This window comes from Prionailurus bengalensis, chromosome B3, assembly GCF_016509475.1.
Source record: "Prionailurus bengalensis isolate Pbe53 chromosome B3, Fcat_Pben_1.1_paternal_pri, whole genome shotgun sequence".
Taxonomy (NCBI): domain Eukaryota; kingdom Metazoa; phylum Chordata; class Mammalia; order Carnivora; family Felidae; genus Prionailurus; species Prionailurus bengalensis.
In genome coordinates this window covers 122,823,972-122,844,111 of record NC_057355.1, presented here as the reverse complement: position 1 = coordinate 122,844,111, position 20,140 = coordinate 122,823,972, and the positions used below count along the sequence as shown (strand labels likewise).

The 20,140-nt window shown below is 39.9% G+C and overlaps 1 protein-coding gene across 1 annotated transcript in view; it reads left to right on the top strand.

Moving 5' to 3' along the window:
* The window catches only part of NOXRED1 (NADP dependent oxidoreductase domain containing 1), a 21,545-nt gene extending 1,405 nt beyond the window's left edge, over window positions 1-20,140 (top strand). The window contains exons 2-7 of the mRNA XM_043556727.1: window positions 2,736-2,907; window positions 4,583-4,785; window positions 9,421-9,601; window positions 10,199-10,350; window positions 10,997-11,219; window positions 19,442-20,140. Coding sequence (XP_043412662.1) covers window positions 2,736-2,907; window positions 4,583-4,785; window positions 9,421-9,601; window positions 10,199-10,350; window positions 10,997-11,219; window positions 19,442-19,619 — 1,109 coding nt within the window. The 3' untranslated portion in view covers window positions 19,620-20,140. The remainder of the gene's footprint in view (window positions 1-2,735; window positions 2,908-4,582; window positions 4,786-9,420; window positions 9,602-10,198; window positions 10,351-10,996; window positions 11,220-19,441) is intronic.

Below are 20,140 nucleotides of genomic sequence, written 5' to 3'. Positions count from 1 at the left end.
TACCATGTAGGACAGCCCCCACCAACAAAGAATTATCCTGCCCAGAATGTCAGTAATGCAAATGCTGACAAACCCTGCTTTCGGGGGATTAGACTCTATGTCTTGCTCCTCCACTTTGAGATCCCCTTTGCAATTCCAGGTAACCTCATAGTTCCTTCCCTAACCATCTGTCTTGCTGTTCAAGAAACAGGATTTGCTAAATTGTGCTCAAGTTATTTGCCGATAACAAACCACATTAACCTTATTAACTAGTATATCAGGGTTCATTTAGAGAAGCAGAATGTCTAGGAGTATATAGTCTGTCTATATGTGGGATTCATTACAGGGATCTGACTTTACTCAAGTATGGCCATTGGTTAAACAGGCTCTAGAAGGTTGTCTTCGTATCTGGTGGTAGAGGTGGACGTCCATAGGGCAGGCATTGGGGAAGGGAAGATGAATAAAATGTGAGGGAAAGCAAGGACAACATGAAGGCCATGAGGCTGGACAGGAACCCGTGTCAGCTGTCACTGCCTCCAATGTTGAGGACGTGGGTGTCCTGCAGGCAAAACTAGCTGGTGGTCTTTGTCACGAAACCGAACACAAACCTGGCCCAGGAGTGTGAGAAGCTGTAAGAGGATCCAGGGGAAAGTGTAGTGATCATGGGTCCAGCTGCTGCTCCTCATCAACACGGTCGCCAGCAAAGTACCTGCCCAGGCCTTGTAAGCAACACAAGCTGGCTGCTGCTTCAGCCTTCCAGATCCTGTGCAAAAGTCTTGTGGCACACCCTAACTGGAAACATTGAGGGAAGGGAATTCTGGGAAATGTAGTTCAGCTTCGCCAACTTGACATGTTACCAAGCCACAACCACTGGATCCACATTTTTGAGGATGTATTAGTGAAGGATGGGCCTAGGATCCACGCCTGTACAGGTTAACCACTGCTGAGTGGGGAGGTTTTGAACTTGTCTTTCCTTTGGAACAATAAATACCACTTGCAACATTAGGATGACCTACTCGCTGTTTTGATCAAAGGAAGTATTTCTCAGACTTGAGAATTTCCATACTCTTCACTTCAAGTGCTGAGATTGTGAGTGACATAGGAGCCCTCCCATGCAAAGGATTAGAGAAGCCAGCCACGAGAGGTCACATATTGTATGGCTCTAGTCACATGAAATAGCAAAAAAAGGTAAATCCACAGAGACAAAAAGATTTGCGGTGCCAGGGGCTGAGGAGGGTGGCAAGCAAGTGGGGGGTAACTGCTTAATGGGTACAGGGTTTCCTTTCACTGGGAGGATAAAAATATTTTAGAACTAGAGGTTCCAGAGCATGTACAACACTGCAAATGTACTGAACTGTTCACTTCCAAATGGCTGTGTTATGTGAGTTTTACCTCAATTTCTTTTAATTTAAAAAGTAGATTCGAGGGGTGCCTGGCTGGCTCAGTCCATGCAGCATGAGACTTTTGATCATGAGTTCGAGTCCCACATTGGGTATAGAGATTACTTTTTAAAAAGTGGATTAGAGAATTGAATAGTTTTGATTTCTGGTCTCAATTTTGCTATTGCTATAAAATAGAGTTCTGAATATCACTGATTGTTTTCCCACCATTACTGAAGTATAATTGACAAATAAAAATTGTATATGTTCAAGGTATACAGCATGATGATTTGCTATATATATTGTGAAATGATTACCAGAGTCCAATTAATTAACACATCTGTTATCTCGTATAGTTCCCTTTTGTGTGTGTGGTGAGAACATTTAAGATCTATTCTTAGCAAATTTCAAGTATATAATCTAGTATAATTAACTATAGTCACTATGGGGTACATTATATCCCAAGAATTTACTTGTCTTATTCTTCAGTAGCTTGAATACAAAAAGAAGAGGTATGAAAAATAACACCTTGAGTAGTGCTGGGATCTGTATGATATTCCAGTCTGGGAAAAATCTAGATGTCCAGAACCTTCTGTTAGGAAAGGGAGGATCCCATACTGCCCTGGTGTAGTGCTCCTAGGAGTAGCAAAAAGAATTCCTGTCCTCATGAGGCAAGTCTAGAAAACCTCTGGGTGGGGCTGGCCCCTTTAAGGCTCAGAGACTGAAGTAATTTGGTAGCTAAGGAGTCATAATGACAACTTTCTTGGGTAATTCTCCCTAGAAATGTAGTTCTTACTCTCCACGACCAGAAGTACCTAGGAGTAAAGCCACCTTCTCCTCATTTTGGTTGGTGAGAGATATATGTAAATGGGCTTACATATCTCTGGCTTCATTTTCTAAAACTCTAGATGTCCTTGGCCTAGAAAAGAGACCATGTTAAATTTGGGCCCTTTCCTATCCTGTGGGGAACACAGAGTTGAGTGAAAGGGAAGAATTCCTTTGAAGTGGTGTGTACATGTTCAGTCCTATTTCTAAAATCTTGGAGGGAATAGAAGGGACAAGGCCCTGGCCCACAACCACCTGTGAAACCCACTGCTAAAGTAAATGCATCTGCTGAAAAACGTGGCTGTAGCCTATGTAGATGACCATCACTTTGGATTTTTGTTCAGGTTTTTCATGAATCCAGATATTCCTGATCCACGAGCAGTCAGAGTTTAGGAATCCTCCAGGACTCACACTGCAAGTACAGAATCTGAGAGGAGAGAGGTGCTGAAGCCCACCATCACAAGAGCTTGTGACTGGGGCACACACCCTCCTGCGTAGACTCCCTTGTCTTCTAAGAGAGGGAGCCAAACTGATTGGTATCTATCACTGCAGGAGATGGTGGCTTGGAAATGGACTTGCTTGAGGACCTTGAATCCCTGCAGTTTGAGTATGGGATTCAAGAGGAAGACTGCAGCTGGCTGTATTTGCAGGGCCGTTCTCGAGGGCTGGTGATCAAGGCCTGTGCCCATGCAACTTTCTTCTGCAAGCTACTCTATAATTTGAGGTAAGCTAGGTCTCCAAGGTCAGGCAGATGGAGAAGAATCCCACTGCAGAGAATCCAAACGACTTAAACTTTTTATATTGGAGGATAGACTTGGCAGGGGGAGTGTCTTCCTACCTTTTCCAACCCACAGTCAATCACTCCTGGTCTGAAAGCACCAGGAAATGCATACCAGAATCCCTTGGCTGTGGTTACATAACAAAGCATGGCTTGTGATTACCTTTTGGTAAATCACAATGGGTAGATTGGTTAAATGATCATCAGTTCATTCATTCACCCATTCATCCCTCATTGGGACCACCAACTTGGCTTCTACAGCTACCATATCTAGCTATTCTCTGGCTATTGGCTGAAAATTTGGGGGCTAAGCTAATAGTGGAATTCTCCCTAACAGGAAAACCACCTGAAACTTTGGGGGTCCTTTTGGCCAGGTTACTTACATGAATACAGTATTCCAGGAATATTCTCAGTCTAGTCCTGACCTCTCGTGTCTTTGTACAACACGGCTTCAGACACTTAAACAAGAAGTGTGTGAGAGCAAGGTACTTAAGACCAGACTCCTGGATTCTATAACTCTAGGTTACTCCTTAACATTGGTAGCTCCCCTGCCACCAGACTACTTTTCTTGGAAATTAGATCAACTCCTAGATGGTGGGACCAGATCTAAATTGAGCATGTTACAGATACAGCAGAAACTCAAAGAGGTAGTCTGCTTAATGAGTTTGCTGATTGGTTGACTGATAAGAATACATAAACCTTTTGGTTGCATCCCAGATGAGTGGTGAGAAATCAAAATATGAAACTTCCGGAGGCATTTTATATTTGGGAGGATTGGACACAGAGGAAATACTTTCCTTTCAACTTAGAAAACTTAAATAGAATGTGGCTTGTGATGTATATATGGAAACTCCAGAGCTTAAGACCAATTTTTACAGAAATATAGAACAAATATAAGATAGTATAACAACAGAAAACAATGCCTTATATATTCAGAGGTTAGACTTTGTTCACCTTGGGCCAAGGAAACACATCCAGAACCAGTAAGTGAGCCTCTGGAAAGAGTGGCCTCAAACCCTTGGTCCTCAGTTTCTCAGATCTGTTTTCCCTTATACACCACTTTTATAAATCATGTTTGAAAAAAGCTAAGTTATCTGGTTCCCTAGATCTATGCAAAAGCGAAATAGCAAACTAGAAAGAGTAGGCGTAGGGTGAGAAAAGGTATTCTTATCATGATGTCAATGAAAATTGACAGCTGTCTGCATAGGAAACAGTGAAGGAACTGGCCCACAGTGTTCCAGGATGATGTATAAACAGTTGGCTGTTCACAATGATAGTCCTGAGTCAAACAGTTCAATATTCAGATCTTGTGTCTAGGGCAGGGAAATGCACAGTGCATGTAACAACAACAACAACAACAAATGTTCATTTAAAAATGTTTTAAACAAGTTTCGGTCCCTTGAAGGGGTATGCTTTTCTTTCTGGAAAATTCACTCAGGAGAAACATTTCATTCCCTAGCGATACTGGACAAGTGGCACTTGATTGGAATGCCTTATCTCTGGAGTACTAAAGGTGCCACCAGGCTGCCATATGATGAAGTTAAAGCAGAGAACACCAGAGGTTGACAGTTAAGAGCTACAGGCATATATTCATTTATGTGTCTGTGTGTTCCTTCTCCAGAGAATCATTACGTGAGAAGCACACTTCCAGGTATCTCTTGACTGGATTGCTTGCTGACACTCCCGATGATGATGATGATGAGTTAAAGGTGGGCATCATTGGAGGTGGCCACCTTGGGAAGCAGCTGGCTCGTGCACTGCTTCAGCTTGTCCCCATCCCTGCTGAGAACCTGAGGATTTCCACTCGCAGGCCAGAGGCCCTGGGTGAGGAGCAGTGTGTGGTAGCTCTTTAGGTGTTGATGAGGCCATTTTGAAGAGGTTCCTTGAAGGAGGAACCCCTGCACGCAACACGCTGAGTTCTCTGCTTGCTAGCCCTGAGAAAAGCTAGGAAGGTGTGTGTGTGTGTGTGTGTGTGTGTGTGTGTGTGTGTGTGTTAAAGGTTTTATTTTTAAGTAACTTCTGCACCCAACGTGGGACTTGAACTCACATTCCTGAGATCAAGAGTCTCAAGCTCCACCAACTGACCCAGCCAGGGGCCCATAGAAAGATGGGTTTTAACTTGTTCCTTAAAACAACTTTCTTCTCATGCTTCTGTTTCTCTTCAGATCAAATAAATCTTTTGCTTTTTACTGGAAGAAAAAAAAAAGAGGAAAACTTTCTTCTCTCTGTAAATGTTTTATATCTATCTCTCCTCCCTGTGCCCTTGGTGATAAAATAGCTTTCTGAGTCTTTGATACAGAAAAGTTTTCTAAAGAGAGTTCAGATCTTCTCATTGGACCAGTTAGAGTCTGGTGGGTATTAACCAGTTCCAAACATTTGGCCTTGTGTTTTTAAAAATAACAATTACTAAATTTGAAAAAATGTTTTATAATAATTTTACTTACTAGTCTATGATGATAGAGGTCAGAAGAGTGGTTGCTTCTGGGGAGACTGACAGAGGAGGGACCCAAAGGAACTTTTTGGGGAGATGAAAATGTTCAATATCTTGAGAAAGGTATGAGTTACATGGGTGTATGCATTTGTCAAAAATGATAAGACTAGATACTTCAGATGTGTGTGTGCCCTGTATATAAGTTATACTTCAGTAATAAAAGTATAACATACTTTTATGTGTATTATAGGAAATTTAGAATATTCTATAATGAAGTAAATAATAACTATCCATAATCCCCTTACCAGGGTTACCATTTCCTTCCTATATTTCTCTGCTCATATCAGATTATATCAGTAATTGATACTGTACAAAGTTGTTTGCATTCTGCATTTTTCACTTAATTTATCATAAGCATATTCTCCTATTACTTAACATTCTTCAAAATAATGATTTTAAGGCTATCTAGTATCCCAAAATATGGCTGTATGGTAATTTATGTTGTATTTGGTTGGATTTCCTTGCACATAATTTAAAAAATAAAATTAATAGGTCAGAGAATAAGTACATCTTTATTAAGATATAATTTGTGTATAATAAATTGCACATTTTCAAAGTGTACAATTTGATGTTTTGACACATCTGTGTTTTGACACATCTTTGTACACCTGTGAAACCATCAACACAATTAAGGTAATGAACTTATTCATCACTCCCAAAACTTTCCTTATAATTTCTCTCTCTACCTCCTTGCAGCTCCCCATGAAACCACTGATCTGAATTCTGTCACCATCAATTAGTTTGCATTTTCTAGAATTTTATATAAATGGAATCATACAATTTGTACTTTTACATTCTGACTTCTTTCACTCTGCATAATTATTTTGAGATATACCCATGTTGTTTCACATATTGATATTCTTTTTATTTCTGAGTAGTACTTCATGGCATGAGTATTCCATAGTTTATCTGTTCAGCTGGTAGTGGACATCCAGGTTGTTTCCTGGTTTTAGCTATTATACATAAGGCTACTATGTACATTTGTGTACAGATATTAGTGTGGACAAATGCTTCATTTTTTCATAGGTAAACTCCTGGAAGTGAATGGCTAGATCGTATGGTACGTTGTTTAGTTTTTTAAAGAAACTTCTAATATAGTTTTTCAGATTGACTTCCAAAAAGGGATGTATGCTTTCACCAGAATTGTGTAAGAACACCCATTTCACTAAAGTGGGTGGTGGGCATTGAGGAGGGCACTTGTTGGGATGAGCACTGGGTGTTGTATGTAAGCCAATTTGACAATAAATGATATTTTTTAAAAAAAGAACACCCATTTCACTATACTCTTGTCAGTTCTGGGAATCCTTTTTTTTTTTTAATAATCATTTAAATATGACTAAAATTTTTCTCATTTAATCTTCATTGATCACTAGAAGAACTGAATTTTTTTTTCAGGTTATAAAGATGATTTATTTATATTTTTTTCAATATATGAAGTTTATTGTCAAATTGGTTTCCATACAACACCCAGTGCTCATCCCAACAGGTGCCCTCAATACCCATCACCCACTTTCCCCTCCCTCCCATCCCCCATCAACCCTCAGTTTGTTCTCAGTTTTTTTTTTTATTTTTTATTTTTTTTTAATTAAAAAAAAATTTTTTTTTTCAATGTTTATTTATTTTTGGCACAGAGAGAGACAGAGCATGAACGGGGGAGGGGCAGAGAGAGAGGGAGACACAGAATCGGAAATAGGCTCCAGGCTCTGAGCCATCAGCCCAGAGCCCGACACGGGGCTTGAACTCCCGGACCGCGAGATTGTGACCTGGCTGAAGTCGGAGGCTTAACTGACTGCGCCACCCAGGTGCCCCTGTTCTCAGTTTTTTGTTTTTTTTTTTTAATTTTTTTTTTTTCAACGTTTATTTATTTTTGGGACAGAGAGAGACAGAGCATGAACGGGGGAGGGGCAGAGAGAGAGGGAGACACAGAATTGGAAACAGGCTCCAGGCTCCGAGCCATCAGCCCAGAGCCCGACGCGGGGCTCGAACTCACGGACCGCGAGATCGTGACCTGGCTGAAGTCGGACGCTTAACCGACTGTGCCACCCAGGCGCCCCTGTTCTCAGTTTTTAAGAGTCTCTCATGCTTTGGCTCTCTCCCACTCTAACCTCTTTTTTTTTCCTTTTTCCTTCCCCTCCCCCATGGGTTTCTGTTAAGTTTCTCAGGATCCACATAAGAGTGAAACCATATGGTATCTGTCTTTCTCTGTATGGCTTATTTCACTTAGCATAACACTCCCCAAGAAGAACTGAATATTTTTTATAGGTTTATTGCTATTTCATCTTTTTTGAGTTCTTTTTGTTCAACTTTTGTGTGGAATGCTGAACATTTTTTTTCTAATTATTTTCTTATTAGTTTGCAAGCATTCTTTCTGTATTAAAGAAACTTGAAAAAAATCTTACCACCCAAGACAAATCTCTTAAATCTTATCAATAGGACTAGTATATGTGATATTTCAATAAGGTACATATATTCCTTGGAAAGCACTATATTTTTTAATAATAAAATTGCAGTTTTTAAAATTAATTAACTAATTAATTTAAGAGCATGAGCAGGGGAGATGCAGAGAGAGAGAGAGAGAGAGAGAGAGAGAGAGAGAGACAATCCCAAACAGGCTCTGCACTACCAGCGCAGAGCTCGATGCCGGGCTCAACCCCATGAACCATGAGATCATGACCTGAGCTGAAATCAAGAGTCAGATGCTGAGCCACCCAGGTGCCCCTGAAATTGTAGTTTTAGAATATCACTGCATGTTGTGTCAGGAAGCAGGAACTCAAAATGCTTAGCATCAGAGTCTGTACACTTTTGAGAGCAAAACATGAAAGAAGAATGGCTGTGCATGTTTTCTTTTTTTATTTTAGAGCATGAGCAGGGGAGGGAGGGAGGGAGGGAGGGAGAGAGGGAGAGAGAGAGAGAGAGAGAGAGAGAGAGAGAGAGAGAGAGAAAGAATCTCAAGCAGGCTCCATGTTCAGCATGGAGCCTGATGCGGAGCTTAATCCCATGACCCTGGCATCATGATCTGAGCTGAGCTGAAATCAAGAGTCAGACACTCAACTGACTGAGCCACCCAGGTGCCCTTGTGTATATTTTTTAAACTTCCTCTTTGTCCTGTCCATCTTCTAGGTTTACAAGTGCCCAGATAACAATAGCATCACATGTATCATGTACTCTTGGTAGTGAAAATAAAAACTCACCTCTCCAATGTCTATAATATTCTTTTTTCCAATAACAATTAAAACATGCTGCCTTATGTGATTTTACATTTTTACTTTTGAAATCCATATTGAAAAAGTACAAATGATTAACTATCAGTGACCGATATACTGAAAATACATGAGCTACCACATTTCTCTCAACATTTAAAAGTATCTTGTTAACAGTCAGTTGTGTCTACTTTACTGAAACCATAAGTATATCTTTCCAGACTCCTCCAGCCTCTGCCCTATACTTTTCCACTCTCTTAGCCATTCCTACCTGAGAGCTCAAGCCAGTTAGCTGTGTAACTCTAGGCAAGCCAAATGATTTCTTGAAACCTCAGTTTCCTCATTTGTAATATAGGAATAATACCAATCTCTGTCTCAAAAGGTCCTTGTGAGGATTCCCTTACAATGTACGTAGAGTACTTTGTACACTATCTGGCATGTGGTAAGCCTTCAGTAAATTAGAGCAAGAAGGCTTCTTCCAGATTTTTTCTTTCTCAAAAATAAACAAACAAACCTGAAAAATTCTAGCATTAGGTCTAAAAGAAGATAAGGATGAATTGTAATCTCAAGCACTGTTGCAGTGGTGCTAGCTGCTTTGATAATGGGGTTAGGGCATTACCTGTGTCTTCTAGAAGATGTGAGGGGAATTCTTTGATTTATGTGTTGACAGGACTTGAGATGAATTAATTGTCATCCTCTCCCCATAGTTGATGTTTAGCTCAAACTCATTTGTACTATGATCTTTCTTTCTTCCTTTATCCCTCCCAGATGAGTTCCAGAAACTGGGAATCCAGTGCTTTTACCATAACCCTTATCTGGTGAACTGGGCCAACTTGATATTCCTCTGCTGCCTGCCATCTCAGCTGCCTACTATCTGTCTGGAAATTCAAGCCCGCCTGGAAAAAGGTTGCATTGTGTACAGCTTCGCAGCTGCTATCCCAATAGCCAGGTATCCTGTTAGGGAGAGCACGGAACTGGCAGAACCATATCCCCTCATATCTGGCTTCTACCCCCCACCGCCACCCCAGCCCCCTACCTCATGGAGTTGGTCATTCCCGGTAATAAGGTAGAAGCAGCTTCTCCTGCCACACCCAGCCAGCCTTTCTAATTGTGTCTTCCCCACTTTTCCACAAACAGCACTTGTGGGTGGAACATTTTCTTTCATGTGCAAATGTTTAGAACTGCAATGGCGCATTGCTTCCCACTACTTGAGGCTGACTAGCGTTCCCCTTGTGCATTAATGGGAAGGGAAACCACCAGTGACCAACATGAAAAATGATTCACAGCATGTGTCAAATAGTATTTTTGTGCCCCTATTGTCTAGCCTGGTGTTTGGCATGAGACAACATTCACTAAGTGTTAGTGGTTGAAAGAGTCCAACTAATAAGCAGTGCCCTCAGTGCTGCCTCCACCCATGTTTGCCTCTGAGCGGTGTTGTGCAGGGGAGGATGTTGTTGGGGTTGGATATGATCCAATGCAATGGATCCTGTGGTGGTTTATGATGGTCCTAGCCCAGCACTCCATGTCTTGGGGGATTTCCTTTCAGGTTGAAACTCCTGCTGGACCACACCAATATCTTGCGGCCTCAGTATCAGTGTGTTGAAGATTTTGTCAACATCTGGGGGGCCAATAAGGAGATCACAGCTGCCCTCCAAGATCCTGCGACCCTTCAGGCTACCTGCCCCTACAGTTCTGCTGGTAAAGGCTTGCTGTGTGTTTGGCACTCTTTTGAAAGTTACTTCCTCTCGGCCTGGTACTATTTTATAATCCCAGTGTGTGTGTGTGTGTGTGTGTGTGTGTGTGTGTGTGTGTGTCTGTATGTCTTGGGTTATGTGTGTAGGGGGAGTACAAGCTGGATACATTCTCAGCTGTTTAGTTTTGAATGGGAACAGCTTTGGTAACAAAAAGTAGCCTCCATAAAGGAAAGCAGACAAGTCTGAGTATTTGGACCTGTTAAGGCTGAGCCAGAAACAGCCAGAGGGGAGAGCCTATTTAAACAGGAGGATGTGCTGTCTGGCATTAAATGGCATTTCCCTGCTCTAATCTTGCATTTTTCCTTAGTTTCTTCTCCTTATTGGGAGGATCATTCCAGAGATTTCTAGAGATGCTTTTGCCATTAGCAATGTCTACATTAGTCATACCTGTCCTCCTGTGGTGGGGTTGATACATGATTTGTTATAAAGGGCACAGTCAGGGCTCTTGGCCCAGAAAGAAGAGTGTTTGCTTATCTTGAGGTTCATATGACCCACCTGTCTTGGAAAAAAGATGACTGTTCTTTGTCCTGTGTTCCCAGCAAACCTTTTTGGTGGTGCTGACTGGTATTTCCCTTCCCATTAATGTGTAGGGGGAATAATCCTCAATATCAAGTGGTTGGAGGGAGTGTTCTACGCCATCCTAAACATCTGCACCGCAAAGGACATGCCCCACTTACAAGTGCTGCAACATCTGAATGAACTGTTCCTCTCTGTGCACTTTGAAGACTGTGAGAAGGATGGAGCATCTTGCCCCAAATTTCAATTAGGTGATTTTGTCAACCAAGTCTATACCAAGAACCTATCTCAGAAAAGGTAAGGCACCAGACAGCTGGCTATTCTAATTTCTCCCACACATCTTAGCAGATGCTTTTTCCTTTCACGTGATCTTTAAAATTTTATAAAAATAATACATTCTTGTGAAAAATCCAACTAGTGGAAAAGCGAAAGCTCTCCTTTGCTCCTCAAATACCGTTCCATAGACTTTACCTCCAGTGAGTTTCATATTTTTGTCTTTTAATCTATGTATTTACAAACATATTTATATTATCATGGTATTATAATGTGTATGCATATCTATATCTGTACATTTTTGAAACATGGGGACTATATATGCTGATTTTTCATTTAATATGTTGTGGATGCCATTCTACGTCAGTACAATCATATCTACTCTATTTATAAGCAATGCGTAGGGATCCATTGGGTATATTATTTCATTGAATTTATTCATCTTATTTATTCTTGATGGTAATGTAGTTTCTCCCTGCCTCAAAATCTGAATAAGGGTCTGCATATGAACATTTTTATACATAGCTTGCACACTTGTACCAATATTTCTGTTGGATGAATATCTAGAATATTCTAGAAGAATATTTCTGGGTTAGAGGGTATATACACTTTATGTTTGATAGGTATTCCCAAATTGCTTATCAAAAACGTGGTGCTTAGAGCACCTGGGTGGCTCAGTCGGTTAAGTGTCTGACTCTTGATTTTGACTCAGGTCATGATCTTAAGGTTGTTGGGATTGAGCCCCATGTTGGGCTCTGCACTGACAGCGTGGAGGCTGCTTAGGATTCTCTCTCTGCCCCTCCCCTACTTGCATGCCTGCACGCACACACTTTCTGTCTCTCTAAATAAATAAACTTAAAAAAAAATCTTTAAAAAACGTGGTGCTTATTTACATTTCCACCAGTGTGTATGAGTGTGCCATTTCTCCATAGCTTGATAGCTATAAGAATCAATCTTTTTAATCTTTGATAATCTAATAGGGAAAAACTGTTGCCCTTATTACCAGTGACTTCCATGCCACTAAATGCATTTGGCAATTTTTTTTAAGTATTTTTTTAAACTTTTATTTATTTTGAGAGAGAGAGACAGAGAGACAGAGAGACAGAGAGACAGAGCAAGCAGGGGAGGGGCAGAGAGGGAGAGAGAGACACAGAATCCGAAGCGGGGTCCAGGCTCTGAGCTGTCAGCACAGAGCCTGATGTGGGGCTCCAACCCACGAACTGTGAGATCATGACCTGAGCTGAAGTTGGAAGCTTAACCAACTGAGCCACCCAGGTGCCCCAACAATTTATTTATTATTATTTTTTTAACATTTATTTATTTTTGAGAGACAGAGAGAAGCAGAGCATGAGTAGGGGAGGGGGAGAGAGAGAGAGAGATACAGAATCTGAAGCAGGCTCCAGGCTCTGAGCCGTTTGTTAGCACAGAGCCCGACATAGGGCTCAAACTCATGAACTGCAAGACCATGACCTGAGCTGAAGTTGGACGTTCAACTGACTGAGCCACCCAGGTGCCCCTCATTTGGCAATTTTTAATCCTCCTCTTCCTTGACTATTGAACCTGGAACTCTTTTAAATTTTTTTTTTTAATGTTTATTTATTTTTGGGACAGAGAGAGACAGAGCATGAACGGGGGAGGGGCAGAGAGAGAGGGAGACAGAATTGGAAACAGGCTCCAGGCTCTGAGCCATCAGCCCAGAGCCTGACGCGGGGCTCGAACTCACGGACCGCGAGATCGTGACTTGAGCTGAAGTCGGACGCTTAACCGACTGCGCCACCCAGGCGCCCCAATGAACCTGGAACTCTTGAATCCTTCTTGAAGCAATCTCTTTTCTTGGCTTTCATGATACCCTTAGGTTCTTCTCATTTTCTTCCTGTCTCTCTAGCCCCTCCTTTGCCAGCTCCTCTTTTGCCTCATCTTTATGTCTGGGAGTTTTCAGGGCTCTGTCCTAGGCCTTCTTTATTGCCATTCTACACTTTGTTCATGGGTGATCATTTCCAGTTCAGGGACTTAGGTTGCCATCTTTGCACTGACAGCAAATGACTCTTTCTCTAGCCTAGAGTCAACTCTATACCCAAGTTAAGTTTGTAGTCACCATCTCCCCTCAAACTCAACATGTCCAGAAGCATACCTGCTCTCATACCTGCTCTGCTGGTGTTTCTTACCTAATTACATGCTCTTTTGCCAAGTTGTTTAAACAGAAGCCTGGAAGTAATCCTTGATTGTCTCCCATCTCTCGAATTCTAATTTATCACCAAAGGCCAGTGAAGCACTTCTAGTTTGGGGATTTCCCTTCACCCTTAGCCTGGGATTCCTTTTTCTCTCTTACATTGGATCTCTTTTTCCTGGATCCCTCTTCCTCTGGTATGGTTTACTCTTTCATAGTGGTGGATCATATCTTCTTTCGGTAGCTTCTTTTGAAAACAATGTAATTATAGAGACTGTGTCTGAAAATGTTTTTATTCTAACCTAATATTTTATGAGAACATAGCCAGGTGTAGAATTCTAAGTTAGAAGTAATTTTGCCTCAGAGTTTTAAAGGCATTGCTTCATTGTCTCACAGAGTTGCTGGGTTTTTTTTTTTTTTAATTTTTAAATGTTTTTACTCATTTTTTGAGAGAGAGAGGGAGACAGAGCGCGAGTAGGAGAGGGGCAGAGAGAGAGATAGAATCTGAAGCAGGCTCCAGGCTCTGAGCTGTCAGCACAGAACCTGACAAGGGGCTCAAACCCACGAACTGTGAGATCATGACCTGAGCTGAAGTTGGATGCTTAACTGACTGAGCTACCCAGGCGCCCCAGACAGAGTTGCTGTTGAGAAGTACAATGCCATTCTAATTCTTGAATTCAAACTTTTTTTGAAATCTGTTCCTTTTCTCCCTGGAAGCTTTTAGGATCTTTTGACCTCAGTATCCTGAAATTTTATGATGGGTGATGAATTTGGGTCTATTTTATTTTATTTTATTTTATTTTATTTTATTTTATTTTATTTTATTTTATTTTATTTTTGATGTAGGTCTATTTTAACTCACTGTGCTGGGCACATGGTGAGCCTTTCTCCTTTCCCCCTTAATTAAAAAAAATTTTGCGGGGCGCCTGGGTGGCGCAGTCGGTTAAGCGTCCGACTTCAGCCAGGTCATGATCTCGTGGTCCGTGAGTTCGAGCCCCGCGTCAGGCTCTGGTCTGATGGCTCGGAGCTTGGAGCCTGTTTCCGATTCTGTGTCTCCCTCTCTCTCTGCCCCTCCCCCGTCCATGCTCTGTCTCTCTCTGTCCCAAAAATAAATAAACGTTGAAAAAAAAATTAAAAAAAAAAAAAAGATAGTAAAAAAAAAAATTTTTTTGTGAAATATAACACTTATGCAGAAAAGTGCATATTCCATTAATTCCTAAATAATGCAGTTTAATGAACTATTGTAAAGGAAATATGCATGTAACTGGTACCCATAAAAGAAACAGAACATTCAGCAGTCCTTTTTAACCTGAGTGTCAAATTCTCTACGTTTCTCCAGTTATGTCTTTGATAATTTCCTCCCCTTTCCTGTTTTGTCTCTTCTCTTTAGTCCAATGTTGAACCTCCTGGACTGAAACTCTGATTTTCTTTATCTTTCCTATTTTTAAATTATTTATTATTATTATTATTGTTGTTGTTGTTGTTATTATTATTATTTTTAGGAAGATGGGGAGGGACAAAGAGGGAGAATCTCAAGCAGGTTCCATGCTTAGTATGGAGCCCAACATGGGGCTCGATCCCACGACCACAAGATCATGACCTGAGCTGAAGTCAAGTGTCAGATGCTTAACTGACTGAGCCACCCAGGTGCCCCTATCTTTTCTATTTTTAATATCTTTGTCTATTTATATTGTCTGAGAGATTTCAACTATACTGTTTTTGCTATCATATTTTGAGCATATTTTAATTTTTGGTATATTCTGAATATTTTCAAAATTTTTAAGTCTCAAAATATTCCTTTTTATGTAGCATCCTGTTGTCATTTCACTATGCAATACCATCTCTTATCCCTTTGAGAATGTAAATGAATTTTTTTTCTTCTGTGAGGAATCTGTACTGATCACTTGTTTTGGTTTCTATCATGGATTTGAGAAGCTTTATTCGAGTACGTATATGGAGAGCTTTGCTCATATTTAAGGTCCTGGTTACTAAAAAGTTGATTGGAAACTCTGTTACTGTAGTCATTACTACAGAGTGATTTGGTCAGCTATTTCCTTGGGAAACGCTGAATATTGATTTATGTCTTTGGGACCCAACTGGGGGAAAGAAAGCTATGCATGTGTATAAGAAGAGGGGTCATCTTATTGCTTATATTTTTTTTACTTTATATCCCTTCTATTCAGCAAATCCTTGCCCGCAACAGTGCCTATTGTCTCCTTGTCCAGAGACTCCCTATTTTTTTTTAAAGTCTTATATATTTAAGTAATCTTCACACCCAATGTGGGTCTCAAACTCATGACCCCTGAGATCAAGAGTTGCCCACTCCACCGACTGAGCCAGCCAGGTGCCCCCCATGACCCTCTATTTAACTCTTCTAGAGAATAAATCTTCTGTTGGGGAGGAGGAGAGACAGTCTCCTAACTGTGCAGCATTGGGTAGTGTGCTGTGAGGGTCTCTCTCTTTTTTAAGATTTTCAGTCCATCATCCCATTTTGAGTCCCATCTCATCTCCACTTCTGATGTACTGGGTCCCACTACATCTTGAGTCTTTTGTGGGTTCTATGATGTAAATGGACTGTGTCTTGGTTCTCCCTGTTGCTGACTTCGATTCAGCTCAGTGTTATTATTTGTCCATATTTTTTCCAGCTTCCAAGTTGTTGCTCTTGTGTTCTCTCTCGTTCTCATTATATATTCTTTGCCTATTCGTTTCTCTTTTGTTTGCTTTTATATATTGTTTCAGAGAAGGTTTTCAGTAGGAATACATTATGTGTATTGGAAATAATTTTCATATTTTTCTTTCTTTTTGGTACCTTTTGCTGCTCAGAGATTCTCATTTTTGTAGTCAAAAGTGTCAAATCACTGCTTTATGGCTTTGGGGTTTTAAATCATATTTATAAAGACCATCTGCATCCTAAGATATTCTATATTTTCTTCTAGTATTTTATTTTTAAAATATTTAAATCTTTAAGCAGTTTTGGATTTTTAGTACCTTCTATTCATTTTGGAAAGCCAATTGTCCTACATTATTTATAGAGTGGCCATTCCTTTTCCTACCAATTTGAAATATGATTTTTATTATTTAATAAAATGCAGGATATTTATGGGTATATTTCTGGACTGTATTCTGAACTGTGGGCCTATTTTCTATTCCTATGCTATGATTTTTTTTTGTCATCAACTTTATTTTTATTTATTTTTAATTTACATCCAAGTTCGCATATAGTGCAATAATGATTTCAGGAATAGAATCCAGTGATTCATCCCCTACCTATAATAGCCAGTGTTCATTCCAACAAGTACCCTCCTTAATGCCCCTTGCCCATTTAGTCTTTCCCTCCACCCACAACCCCTCTGGCAACCCTTGGTTTGTTTTCTGAATTTAAGTCTTTTATGTTTTGTCTCCCTTCTTGTTTTTATATTATTTTTGCTTCCCTTCCCTTATGTTCATCTATTTTGTATCTTAAATTCCACATATGAGTGAAGTCATATGATATTTGTCTTTCTTTAATTTCACTTAGCATAATACCCTCTAGTTTCATCCATGTTGTTGCAAATGGCAAGATTTCATTTTTGATTGCCAAGTAATATTCCAGTGTGTGTGTGTGTGTGTGTGTGTGTGTGTGTGTGTACACGTACTTCTTTATCCATTCATCAGTTGATGGACATTTGGGCTCTTCCATACTTTGGCTATTGTTGATAGTGCTGCTATAAACATTGGGGTCCATGTGCCTCTTCAGAACAGCACACCTATATCCTTTGGATAAATACCTAGTAGTGCAATTGCTGGGTCATAGGGTAGTTCTATTTTTAATTTTTTGAGGAACCTCCATACTGTTTTCCAGAGTGGCCCAGTTTGCATTCCCACCAGCAGTGCAATAGGGTTCCTCTTTCTCCGCATCCTCATCAACATCTGTTGTTGCCTGAGTTGTTAATGTTAGCCATTCTGACAGGTGTGAGATAGTATCTCATTGTGGTTTTAACTTGTATTTCCCTGATGATGAGTGATTTTGAACATTTTTTCATGTGTCTGTTAGCCATCTGGATGTCTTCTTTGGAAAAGTGTCTATTCATATCTTTTGCCCATTTCTTCACTGGATTATTTATTTTTTGGGTGTTGAGTTTGATAAGTTCTTTATAGATTTTGGATAGTAACCCTTCATCTGATAGGTCATTTGCAAATATCTTCTCCCATTCTGTCGGCTGCCTTGTAGTTTTGCTGATTGTTTCCTTTGCCATGCCAAAGCTCCCATGCTATGATTAATTGCTGTAATGTGTTTCTATATTTTTGTATCTGATAGGGCAAGTCCTCTTCATTATTATTTTCCAAAAAAATTTTTAATGTTTATTTATTTAGAGAGAGATAGAGAATGAACAGGGGAGGGGCAGAGAGAGGGAGGGAAACACAGACTTTGAAGCAGGCTTCAAGCTCTAAGCTGTCAGCACAGAGCCTGACACAGGGCTCAAACTCACGAACTGTGAGATCATGACCTGAGCCGAAGTTGGACGCTCAACTGTCTAAGCCACCCAGGTACCCCTATTATTTTCCAAAATCCTTATGCATTTATTTTTCATGTGAATTTTTAAAAAATGACTTTAAAAATTAGAAAAGTAACAAATGTTTATAGTAAATAGGATATCAACTAAAATGTACCAAACAGAAAGTGAAAGTACCTCCCTTAAATCCCATTTTCAAGAGGTAACTACTCTCAATATTTGCTGGGACAAATGAACTTGAAAATAGGCTATGTTTTTAATGTTAAATTACTGAGTAGGATGTTTGCTCTTGGCTTCTGGCACTATTTATAAAGTTGAAAGATTCCTTCTTAAATGAAGGAGTGGTAGAATATCATCATTTTGTAAACTCTAATGAAATAATCTAGGCAACTATAGGTGAAAAGTTGATGGGGGAGCTTTATAATGAATAGATCAGACTGAATCCATTAATCAGTCTTAACACTGCAGAAAGAGAGACAATGTATTTCTGGATAAAAATAGATACAGATGAAATACTCTTACAAAAAACCCCAGAATTTGATCAAGTATAGATATAAATACAAGAGACAGGAAAATGTTAAATGACCATGAGATATTATCAGCAAAATCTAGAATATGGGAAATTTTAGAGGATAAACAACCTAATTTCTTCAACAAAAAAACTGCAAGGAAAAAAAAGAGGACGGGGAACTTATACATAAAAAAAAAGACTTGAAAGTCCCTATACATGTGTTGATCTATATACCTTAATAAGTTGAAGAGGATATCTTTTTTTATTTTAATGCTTTTTATTAATTTTTGATAGAGACAGAGTGTCAGCTGGGGAGGGGCAGAGAGAGAGGGAGACACAGAATCTGAAGCAGGCTTCAGGCTCCAAGCTGTCAGCACAGACCCCGATCATGAACCCGTGAGATCATGACCTGAGCTGAAGTTGGACGCTTAACAACTGAGCCACCCAGGCACCCCATTTATTGAAGAAGATATCTTAAAAAAATTTTTTTTTTAAGTATTTATTTTTGAGACAGAGTGCAGGTGGGGGAGGGGCAGAGAGAGAGAGAGAGAGAGAGAGAGAGAGAGAGAGAGAGAGAGAAGGAGACACAGAATCCGAAGCAGGCTCCAGGCTCTGAGCTGTCAGCACAGAGCCCGAGGCAGGGCTCAAACTCACCGACCATGAGATCATGACCTGAGCCAAAGTAAGCCGCTTAACCGACTGAACCACCCAGGCACCCCTGTTGAAGAGAACAGCTAAAAAGAAATGAGATCTTTTGTATTCCTAATGTCCATGATCCTCTTACATATTCTATTTCTAAATTCAAGGGAAATATACTGAAAAGAACATCAGTGTCATTATTATAATCATTCTTTAATTAATTATGAATTCCTGCACACTTAGAAAAATGTACATAAGTACAAAAATCATAAGTACAATTAAATCCACATAGTGAATAGTTCTAGCTGAATGTTTAACTATGAATTTTAATTAGTTTGATATAAAAATAAAGTACCTTATTTCCTGTTCTGTTTAACAGCCAAATCAGATGTACTGAACAGACGTTAAAAAGTAACAGTATTTTTTTTCACTCCAGGCCTTTCCCCTGGTTTGATCTGACTGCTGTGCAACTCAAGGAAACTCCATTTAGTCAGCAGCTCTCAACCAGTACTGCTCTCCAGGACCACCTTACCCTTCTATACTGTGATTCATTTGGCATCTCCCTAACCAAAAAACAGCAGCCAGTGGTCTCCAGAGGCTCTCCCTCCCAGTAAGAGAAGAGACCTCAGGAATCAGGATTTTTTTCCCTTCCACAATGGTTGTACCCTGATTATCACAATTCACATTAGGAATCATGTGATTACATTGTGTTTGCCACATGTTGGGCATTAAGGAATTAGAAAATTATACTGATGTTCTTTAAAATATAGAATAAAACAAGAAGTCTTTTACATTAGTATATTTGGGTACGTCTGGCTTTTGGAAGCAACCAAAAGAAACTATATAATCTGACACACTTAAGTAAGCCGCTTCCCTAGGAAAGCCGTGTTAATATAAATTATTTCACTTCTAAAAGCTAAATTATTAGCTGTTTAGACAGTATATATTGCAGCTTGTTCTCCTGTAGCAGTGAGTAGCTGACAAACGATACAGCTTGCTTTTCCTACCATTTTGGATAAAGAAGTAAAATGTGTGGTAAACAATCTTAATTGAATTATGACTCATTTCATGCTTATTTCAGCTATATATGACTGTTCTGGAATTATCTTATTTAAAGCTGTTCCCATTTAAACCA